The sequence below is a fragment of the Xyrauchen texanus genome, chromosome 17, assembly GCF_025860055.1.
Source record: "Xyrauchen texanus isolate HMW12.3.18 chromosome 17, RBS_HiC_50CHRs, whole genome shotgun sequence".
Taxonomy (NCBI): domain Eukaryota; kingdom Metazoa; phylum Chordata; class Actinopteri; order Cypriniformes; family Catostomidae; genus Xyrauchen; species Xyrauchen texanus.
This window is the reverse complement of record NC_068292.1, coordinates 6,563,276-6,574,246: the sequence shown is the minus strand read 5'-3', so window position 1 is coordinate 6,574,246 and position 10,971 is coordinate 6,563,276. Positions and strand designations below refer to the sequence as shown.

Sequence of the window (10,971 nt, the reverse complement as noted above, 5' to 3'; positions counted from 1 at the left end):
CATTGTGGGGACCAGATCCCCGGTCCCCACAATGTTTTGCTTTTAATAGCCACAGGAGGCGTTGCTGGTATGCCTAGTGCAGTTTTTTTCTAAATCCCCACCATGAACATTTACCTGATTTCTGTGTGTAAGTGTGTGTCCTTTAGCGCCCCTATAGTATGGTTGCGGAAGTGCACCCGTAAGCACACCTGTGACGTAACATACAATGACACACATTTCACCAACTGCTCATGCGCAAATCGCTAAATCACATGACGAAACCCAACGTTTATCGGTGTCAATCAACGGTATTAATCAATTCTTACAGGTAATTAGTCTTTTTTAATGTTATATTCGATAGAAAATATAAAAAAATACGATAAAAAGACATCAAATTTTCGAATTATTCGTAAGATTGTTAAATTACATGACCTAATGGAGTTTTGAATTTTTATAATTGATGTTGTTCTTTGAATGTGTCAAATATACTATAAATAAACTTAAATTGTATGTCGGTATATAATTTAAAGTGTTTACTTGTTTATTGCGCGTGGTGTAGTGTGTACTAATTTGCTAAACGTTGGGCACCGCGTGGCAGGAGATTAAGAGACCGGAGCGGCCTTCGTGAATCCCGGGGCGACGCTGAGACCGAGACGGCCTTCAACATCAAAATGAGACGGAGGAGAATTAAACCAACCAAAGATGCCGAAGACCATGTTATCAATGCCACTGATAAGACCGACGAATTATTGGAGGCTAAATACATAAATGATTATAAAGGTATGTTTGTAGAGAACCTCTAGATGTAAGTTGATTTGTAAAGATAATAATGGTTTATAAAAAATACTATGGAGCTCTGCACATGACGCTGGGAAAATATATATCGTGATCATATTTACTTTACACGTTCCCACGAATTAATTTTAATTTAACAAACACCAGGGAACAAATTAATTAATCGTGGCCACGAATAAACGAGTCGTCGAATGAATTCTTCGTTCGTGGCCACTATAGCCTATGTGTATTGCCCGCATGTAATGAGTAGGGCTCCTTACTGTATGTTATGTGTAAGAAAATCACAATTACCACAGATTTTTAATTGTGATATTTTTAAATCATAAATCAACCACCAACATACTATAGAAACCATGGTTCTTTTCATTATCATTGGCTCTGAGGTCATATATTTGTGTGTATATTACAATCAGATTACAGATAAACATTTACTCCTTTTATTAATTATTTTTTTTTTGTACATTTAGAAGTTATAAATTGCTCTTTGTGAGAGTAGTTATCTAACAATTGATTTTAAAAAGTCATTAGTAGTGTTGTCATGGAGATTCATTGTCAAATGGTGTAGAAACCCTCGTTATTACAAAGCATAATTATAGAAGTTCTTTATAGTGGGCTAACCATCAGTGTATTAGTTAAATGTCTACAAAAGATTGTATTAACAATTCTTTTTTTTTCAGGTCGTGGAGTGTTTGCATTGCCCCCTTTTAATAAAGGAGATTTCGTTGTTGAATATAGGGGGGAAATGATTGCTTTAATTGACTCTGAACGCAGAGGAGAGGTCAATAACAATACTGTCTTTATGTTTGACTTCATCCGGCAAAACAAGGAGTGGTGGTAAGTTTTTAAAATTGTTTAATAATTTTTAGATTTACATGTAAAAAGAAAATCTATTTTCTCTGTGATCATGCCCTAATTTGTGTCTTGTTATGGTTTGTTAGGCTAAACGTTCATAAAAAGTTAATGTTTTGTTTTTTAAGCATTGATGGACGTCATGAGAACACCACCCCTGGCCGGCTAGTCAATGATGACAACGTGAACGAGGGAAAATCCCGTTTGTGCCTTTTTGCATCAAGAGATATCATTCCTGGAGAAGAAATAACATATGACTATGGAGGAAGTGCCTGGCCTTGGAGAAAGGTTTGGCACAATTTGACACATTTTGTAATTTTACACATTACAGTTAGGCTATTTAAGACCCTTTTGTTTTGGAAGGGTAGAGTGAAGGGACATTTTTAATAATAATAATGTTTTATTTAGAAAGCACCTTTCCAAAGCTCAAGGCCTTTACGATCTTTTAAGATTTGCATTGCAATGTTTAGGCTATATGAGCAGGAAGTGTCAAAACAATAATGAAGTCTCTCTTAAGTGCAAGTCTGGATATTCATAAATAATTGTACATTTACAGCCCAATGAAAAAACTGTAAATCTATCCCTCAGTCTCATTAACATGAATGTCTTCAATCAAATACTACTGTCTGCCTATCAGTGTCTATCTCTCTCTTTCAGTCTGTTTGTTTATCTATCTATCTAGTCTTGACTTGAGTAAGTCTTACACACGGTTTCTTGTGTAACGTACTTTGTGGGGACCTGTAGTGTGTTAGGAAAGCTATATAAACCCCTATTTGTTAAATACACACACTTCAGGTTTAGCGTAGTGGGGACCTTGTCTGATAAGTGATGATTTTTAAACAATTTTATTATAGCCTTCGTGCAAGGATGATGACAACATGACCGCCATAAAGAACTGCTCTGGGGGTTCTGTAACTACTGCAGGCATTCCACGGCATACAGTTGAGGTATGTGTATTTAATATATATATATATATGTAATGTGTATGTATATATATATATATATATATATATATATATATATATATATATATATCTGTCTATTAATCTCTCTATCAATCAATCTGTCTATAACTATCTATCTCGCTATCTATCTGTCCATTCATCTGTCTGATTTGTCTCTCTGTCTATCCATGTATTTATCTCTCTATCAATCTGTCTATCACTCTCTCTTACATCTGTCTTTCAATATGTCTGCCTGTCTATAAATCAATCTGTCTATAACTATCTTATCGTTCTCTTTAACTCTATCCACATGTCTATCAATATGTCTGTCTGTCTATCTATCTGTTTATCTATCTCTCTCTCTCTGTCTGTCTGTCTGTTTATAAGTCTGTCTATCTATCTATCTGTCTGTCTATCCATGTATTTATCTATCACTCTATCCATCTCTCTTTCTATACATCTATCACTCCATTTATCCATCTGTCTGTCTGTATCTTATTTGGTCTTGAGTAAGTCTTACACACGGTTTCTTGTGTAACGTACTTTGTGGGGACCTGTAGTGTGTTAGGAAAGCTATATAAACCCCTATTTGTTAAATACACACACTTCAGGTTTAGCGTAGTGGGGACCTTGTCTGATAAGTGATGATTTTAAACAATTTTATTATAGCCTTCGTGCAAGGATGATGACAGCATGACAGCCAAAAAGAACTGCTCTGGGGGTTCTGTAACTACTGCAGGCAAAGCAACAGCAAAAGTTGTGAACAGCTTCCAACAACTTTATCAGACCCGATGGCCCGAATACATTTCTTCAACAGCCCGGCGAACACTGGAGGAAGCCAAGTGGAATTCCCCACATTTGCTCCCTTTCACTGAAGATGTTAAACGTCTTCATGTGTATCTTGATGAGCAAGAGAAAATTTACCGCAAACACTTGTCAACACAGCCATCATCTCAGCATTGGTTAAAACTGGCCAAGGTTACATTAACTCACATACATTCACAAATGCCTTTGACCACATACACCTCCAGCAACCAATCAGGCGCTCATCCGGATATTAGCATGGCCCTTACAGAGTTGGAATATAAACTGTGTCAATACTTCAAGCCTATAGAGATCAGAGGCAAAAGAGGCAGAAAGGTTCCAGTACTTGTTACTCCTTCAATGCAAGAGTCGATCAGCCTGCTAATTAAAAACCGGAGTAGGTGTGGAGTACTGAATGAGAACCCTTTTCTCTTTGCACGTCCATCTGCAATGACCTTTTTCAGAGGCTCTGACTGCATCTGTGAATTTGCAGGTGCATGCAGTGCTAAAAATCCTCAAACTTTAACTTCCACAAAGTTGAGGAAACAGATTGGTAACCTCAACAGATTAGTTCTCAATCTGAGCAACACAGAGCTCGATCAGCTGGCTGACTTCCTAGGCCATGACATTAGAGTACATAGTCAGTTTTACCGGTTACCTGAGGGTACCCTTCAGCTGGCCAAAATGAGCAAAATTCTTCTTGCCCTCGAAAAAGGACGCTTGGCAGACTTCAAGGGGAGAAGTCTTGATGAAATCAACATTTATCCAGAAGGTACTATACACTGTTAGTTTTAGTTTTTTTCCTTTGTCTGAACTTTATTAATTTAGAGAAATTAGTTTAGTTTTTTTATTATGCTTTAATAGTTTACACATTGTAATATAGGGTTTTTGGGAATGCTTTTGGGAATGCTTTGGAATCACATACATGTTTTACCTTGTGTTTTAAATGATGAATTTCTGTGTTTTCTACCTTTTAGCGAAAGTTACAGTGGACAGTGATTTAGAGGAGTCTACTTCCAATCTGAAAGGTTTGTTCCATTTGTTTTTGCCTAATACTAAATTGTTGTTTCTAGGGATGGAAAATTGGTTTGAAATATGTGTGGATTATCTTTTTATTACTTTCTACTCTGACTACATTCACAAATTATTTTAGCATGTTGCTTAGCCATTTCCAGTTTAGTTTTTTCCTCGTGTTTTGCGCATGAGCCCGCGCACGCAACAACACTGTTGCCAGCTCCTATTTATTGAAAGTAGCTAAAGCCTGCTCAAAGTCGCTAGATGGCAGCACATATGCTAATTAGCATAATCATGACGTAATTGTGTAGTATTTGCGTTCTGTTTAGTGTCAGCCTTTTACATTAAGACTACATGTTAACCAGCTCTCCCTTCCAAGCTGTTAATCTGCACTAAAATCCTGATTTATAATCGATGTCTTCTGACAGAATCACCATACACATAAAGTGATTTTGGCTATATTCAGGTTAGAAGCAACAGAATATCTGTTTTAACTGAATGCGCTGCTCCTCTCAGCAACTCGCTGAACAGAGCAGATGCAGAGAGATATGTGTACGCATCGGGAAAGCATGACCTCATGCTTGTGTGGCAGTACCGGCGAGTTTTGGAAACTAGATGAGTTTTGTCCAAGAAGTCGCTAGTTTTGTCGCTTTTTTTGGATAAAGTCACTAAAGGGATCTGAAAAGGTACTAAATCTAGTGACAAAGTCGCTAAGTTGGCAATACTGCCTCAACTACATTTCCGTAAGTATAATTGCGTGTCATATGAAGTTTAAACTGGCCATGCAATGAAATAAACAGTTTATACACACTTGCTACTGACACACCCCAAAGTGGAGGCATTTTAACTTTATCAGCAACTCTGAGTGGACGATAAGCTACGACCATTAATTAATTGATTAATCGTTAGCATCCCTAGTTCTAAGGTAAAAGTAAGGCTTAATTGACATCATGCTTTCAGTTAAGCAAACATCTGAAGTACATGCAGGTGCGCATATACATTAGAGATGTGCATCTCCATAACTGAGGCAGATGCGATGCGCATCTCAATGCATAGCCAACGATAAGATACATATGAAGCAGCTTGCGATGCAATTCACCCCTATTACGATGCAGTGCGATCCGTTTTTGATATGATTGCATTGATGCTATGCAATTCAATATTGTACCGATAGTTCGCTTTTATTTCTTTGGTTCAGACAGACAGCAAATCATAAATGAACATAAGCATAATCAGAAGACATTACAATAAAGCTCACACAGCTGATGTTATTTTTCTTTTAACATGTAAACTAACATGCTTTAGTTATATAACATGTTATAGTTACATGCTATTTTTTTATCATGTTTATTATTATAATTGTTAGCTTTCTTATTTTATTTTCAAAAGGTAGACTTTTTTTACCCATTTCAATAAAAAATTTCAGTTTAAAATTTCAGTTATAATAAAGTGTTTGCTCAACCAAAAAAAAAAACCTTCTGTTTTCACTCCTGTTAAGGGTCTTTGTCTTCTGATAATATTAATTGTGTAATGCCGTGATATTTTCTGTGACTGTTATCGTACCGTGAAAATCTACAACCCTAAAGGGAACGCCCCCTCAAGTCGGAATTCTGACTCGGAAACTCCGAGGGACTGCAACAAACCTGACTTGAGAATGCAATATGGCTGCTCAGCGCATTAACAGTTGGTGAAACAGTATGAATGTATTGTTTATTAGCACTTCTGTGTGTCTGTGTCTCAAACTCACTCATGAACGCAGAAATATCCAACCTCTATACCGCATGATACTTCGGCATTATCTGTGCAAAATACCACCTTTTTATGTTTTTATCGACTGGTATGACTATTTGCCTTGACACGTCCATCTTAGCTGTCCGACTTTAGTACCATTGTGTACTGTAACGCAGTCAATTTGGGTATGACATCATTCCCAGGTCCAACATCCGATTTCGAGCTAAAGAGATGCAGCATTATTACCATTACCCAACTTACATGTGACAGTGGTGTTTGTCAACTTTTCTCCTGACTAAAATAATGGCTATATTTTCTGGCTGCTAAATGATGTAGGCTTTTCCATATTCTGACTAAGATAGCTTGCTGCAATAGTGACGTCACATGCATGCACAACAACGATTACAAATAGGGATGATTGGATTGTTGGTTTTGAAATCGGGAGCAATTGTGACAAAAAGTAATATTACTGAAATGTTATTAGTAATTAGCTGCACTACTAGTTACTAGGCAAAGTAATTTTTACTGTAATGCATTGCAAGTAAACTCAGTACAAGTAACGAATTACTGCCCGAACACTTCCCCATCTGTTGGAAGTAAATTTAAATTACGGATTAAAAAAACATTACAAAAGCCTCTATCCACTAAAGCAGTGTTTCTTAACTCCGGTCCTCAGGACACACCTCCCAGACTAATTTAGATGACTCTAATTAAAGCACTATGAAGTTGATTAGTTGAATCGGGTGTTTTAAATAGTGAGACGTCTAAAACACCTAAACATTTTGAGTGGTGGGTCCCCAGGAACACTGCACTTTGTGTTCTTGAGATGACTGTTATTTTGGTTGCACATAAAACAGCACTAATAAATAAAGAAAAACAGATGAGGGATATTTTCATATGTCAGTTTAATGCTAAGATTTGTTAACACTCAGACTGGCTTAATTCTTTCAGATTGCAGTACAGAATCACCACCACAGCACACTGTATGTGAAGACGGCACACTTCCAGAAGACCAAGTGTCCAAAAAAAAGAGAGGTATGTTAATTTTAATTACGACTGACTGATGGCTGAAATGTTCTCCGGTTTCAGGTTTCTATTTACAACATGGTTTTTTAAGGATGAGTATTGAATATTCTAGCTAGGAATGTGCCGAGCTGAAGGATCAGTATTTATTTACTGATCGGCATAAGCTATCCTAAGCTTGAGCCTTTTTTACACAAACCATCACACTGGTGATGTAGGTGGCAGAAAATGCAACTTCAAGTGGGTTTGCAAACCATCATTAAAAGGAAAAGAAGTTGAAACGTGTGTGACACATGATAACCAATGAGGTCTGTTCTAGCATGTCACATGCATAATAAAGCTTTTTTGTTTACCATATTTGATTAGTGTTGAGAAAAGTACCGGTACTTCCGTACCAAGTCGATACTAAAATAAAAAAGATGTAAGGATACCAGTGTTTCTGCAGTACCGTTAGTATAAAACAGCAAATATATCCGGTACAGCGCACAGTATGACTGACACAGGCTTATTATTAAAATGCTCACAGGCTTATTTTGAATGCGTGCTCTGTTATTTCTTATACACTGAAATGACCAATTAATCAAATTAAAATCATGACATGCACTAGTGTGATTTTATTAAACCGCTAAAGGCTGCAATCTTACTGTGGAAGAATAACATCTAGATGCCTGAAATTGAACTTAATAGTAAAAATATTTATTCTCTGTAATAATAATAATTAAAGTATCACAAGCAAGACATCTGTTGATTTAAAAGTTTGGCAAAAAAAATGTGATAACATGTTGAAATGTTCACTTGTTAAAATTAAGAATTTATTGATTAGACAACATTTTGTTGATGAAATTAAATTAAACTTTAAAAAATGTTCTGGAAAATAATAATTATTAAACTAAGTTTTAAAATAATACAAAAAAACTAAACTGGTGTGTTCAATAGCACATTATAATATTAGCATATTTTTGAACCGTGAAATGTAACTGGTATCGGTACCGAATACTGAAGTTTTGGTACCGTGACATTATATTTGATACGCACTCTTTAAATAATCACTCAAAAGTTGTTTATTTACTGTTCGGGGCACAAAATACTTGATTGGGACATCCCTATTTCTAACCAAAAGCCATACATGTATGTTTTACAATGAAATGGCAAGATTTAAACGGTCTAAAGTCTCATATGTTTGTTTCACTGCTGTTTGTGAAGTCATGTAAACATTTGTGCTGAAAAATCTACTGCGTTAGGTTTAAATTAATTAAAATTTGTGAATGTGATTTTATATAATTGCAGTAAAGCAATTCAGCTCTCAGCTTGTGTAACAGCAAATTTAAATGTAATTTCTATTAATTGACATTGACAATACCGAGTTTGTTAAAGTTGTGCAGCTCTACTGGAGTGTGATTTTTTATTTTTTTATATATATATATATATATATATATATATATATATACACTCACCTAAAGGATTATTAGGAACACCTGTTCAATTTCTCATTAATGCAATTATCTAATCAACCAATCACATGGCAGTTGCTTCAATGCATTTAGGGGTGTGGTCCTGGTCAAGACAATCTCCTGAACTCCAAACTGAATGTCAGAATGGGAAAGAAAGGTGATTTAAGCAATTTTGAGCGTGGCATGGTTGTTGGTGCCAGACGGGCCGGTCTGAGTATTTCACAATCTGCTCAGTTACTGGGATTTTCACGCACAACCATTTCTAGGGTTTACAAAGAATGGTGTGAAAAGGGAAAAACATCCAGTATGCGGCAGTCCTGTGGGCTGAAAATGCCTTGTTGATGCTAGAGGTCAGAGGAGAATGGGCCGACTGATTCAAGCTGATAGAAGAGCAACTTTGACTGAAATAACCACTCGTTACAACCGAGGTATGCAGCAAAGCATTTGTGAAGCCACAACACGCACAACCTTGAGGCGGATGGGCTACAACAGCAGAAGACCCCACCGGTACCACTCATCTCCACTATAAATAGGAAAAAGAGGCTACAATTTGCAAGAGCTCACCAAAATTGGACAGTTGAAGACTGGAAAAATGTTGCCTGGTCTGATGAGTCTCGATTTCTGTTGAGACATTCAGATGGTAGAGTCAGAATTTGACGTAAACAGAATGAGAACATGGATCCATCATGCCTTGTTACCACTGTGCAGGCTGGTGGTGGTGGTGTAATGGTGTGGGGGATGTTTTCTTGGCACACTTTAGGCCCCTTAGTGCCAATTGGGCATCGTTTAAATGCCACGGCCTACCTGAGCATTGTTTCTGACCATGTCCATCCCTTTATGGCCACCATGTACCCATCCTCTGATGGCTACTTCCAGCAGGATAATGCACCATGTCACAAAGCTCGAATCATTTCAAATTGGTTTCTTGAACATGACAATGAGTTCACTGTACTAAAATGGCCCCCACAGTCACCAGATCTCAACCCAATAGAGCATCTTTGGGATGTGGTGGAACAGGAGCTTCGTGCCCTGGATGTGCATCCCACAAATCTCCATCAACTGCAAGATGCTATCCTATCAATATGGGCCAACATTTCTAAAGAATGCTTTCAGCACCTTGTTGAATCAATGCCACGTAGAATTAAGGCAGTTCTGAAGGCGAAAGGGGGTCAAACACAGTATTAGTATGTGTTCCTAATAATCCTTTAGGTGAGTGTGTATATATATATATAGATATATATAGATATATATAGATATATATAGATATATGCTATTTTAACCTTGTTTATTGAAAACCATTTGGTGTGAATGAACTAGGTGTATTTATGGAAGTTTGGGCTTGCAGTTTGCTTTCCATGTCAATGCTTTGCATGCATCATTGGAAAAACCTTGAGATGGAGAACTCAATTGCATCTAAATTGTGAAGATAATACAAACATAAGTTTCACCAAATATTTTTATGTGAAATGAAAAGTGAAACTACTATAAAGAAATGAGAAAATGGGTGAAATTAAAGAAGCCCAACACTATTTGAATCTGCACACATTCAGGGTGCTTATAAATTGTCAAGTCTCATGATCCTTCAGCTGCAATCAAGATGGCAGGAACAATAAAGTTGCATTTGGGTAAACAATGTAAAATTAGAGTACAGTTCTGTAGCAATAGAACTAGTGCTTCAAGTTAACAGCACTGGTTGATGCATTGTAATGCAAGTGTTTCTCACTAGTGAAATGCTAAGATAAATGCTTGATGTACTCTTTCCCCCCCCAGGTCACATTAAGAGGACAGCCTGGAGCAAACACGAAATACATGCTGTGAAGAAGCACATGATCAAATTCATTAGGAACCGGAAAGTTCCAGGAAAGGCAGACTGCTTAAGGTGTATGGAAGCTGAACCATTTGCTCTTAAAAATAGAGAGTGGTCAGCTCTGAAGTTTTATATTAAAAATCGTATCTCCGCTCTGCAAAGAAAAGATGTAGCATGTTAATCTTGACACACCATGTTTTTGAGTACCCTTCATAGCGGCCGCTGAACCTGGGGATAAGGACAGACAAGGCGAGAGAAAAGCAGACTGAAGGAAGAGGAGAGAGAGGAGAGAGGAAAAAATCTTGGTTCGGTTCTCAGACACACTGCCTCTAAGTCCTCCACCAGCCGAGAGGCCCTCACTCGTGGTGCCATGCGATTGTACTGGATGCTCCTCGGTGGACAGCTCGATACTCCTCGGACAGCCATTGGCAGTCTCCACTCCCTCATGCTGCCCGACCTCATCAGCAACGAGGACACTCCGACAGCGTGTCCCTCCTTTTTGGCACCAGTGTAACGAAGTTAAAGCTCAGGGAAGGAGGCGGCCTGAACCGGTGAACGTTTAACACAAAACTCT

The 10,971-nt window shown here is 37.5% G+C and overlaps 1 protein-coding gene across 1 annotated transcript; it reads left to right on the top strand.

The window, feature by feature from the left end:
* The first annotated feature begins 254 nt into the window (after positions 1-254).
* On the top strand, positions 255-10,648 carry LOC127657553 (uncharacterized). The gene is made up of 9 exons (XM_052146403.1): positions 255-307; positions 539-759; positions 1,452-1,608; positions 1,752-1,911; positions 2,478-2,570; positions 3,237-4,143; positions 4,349-4,399; positions 7,068-7,151; positions 10,361-10,648. Exons 2-9 carry the CDS (start codon positions 651-653, stop codon positions 10,576-10,578), a joined length of 1,779 nt encoding a protein of 592 aa, XP_052002363.1. The 5' UTR covers positions 255-307; positions 539-650; the 3' UTR covers positions 10,579-10,648.
* Positions 10,649-10,971: the final 323 nt, after the last annotated feature.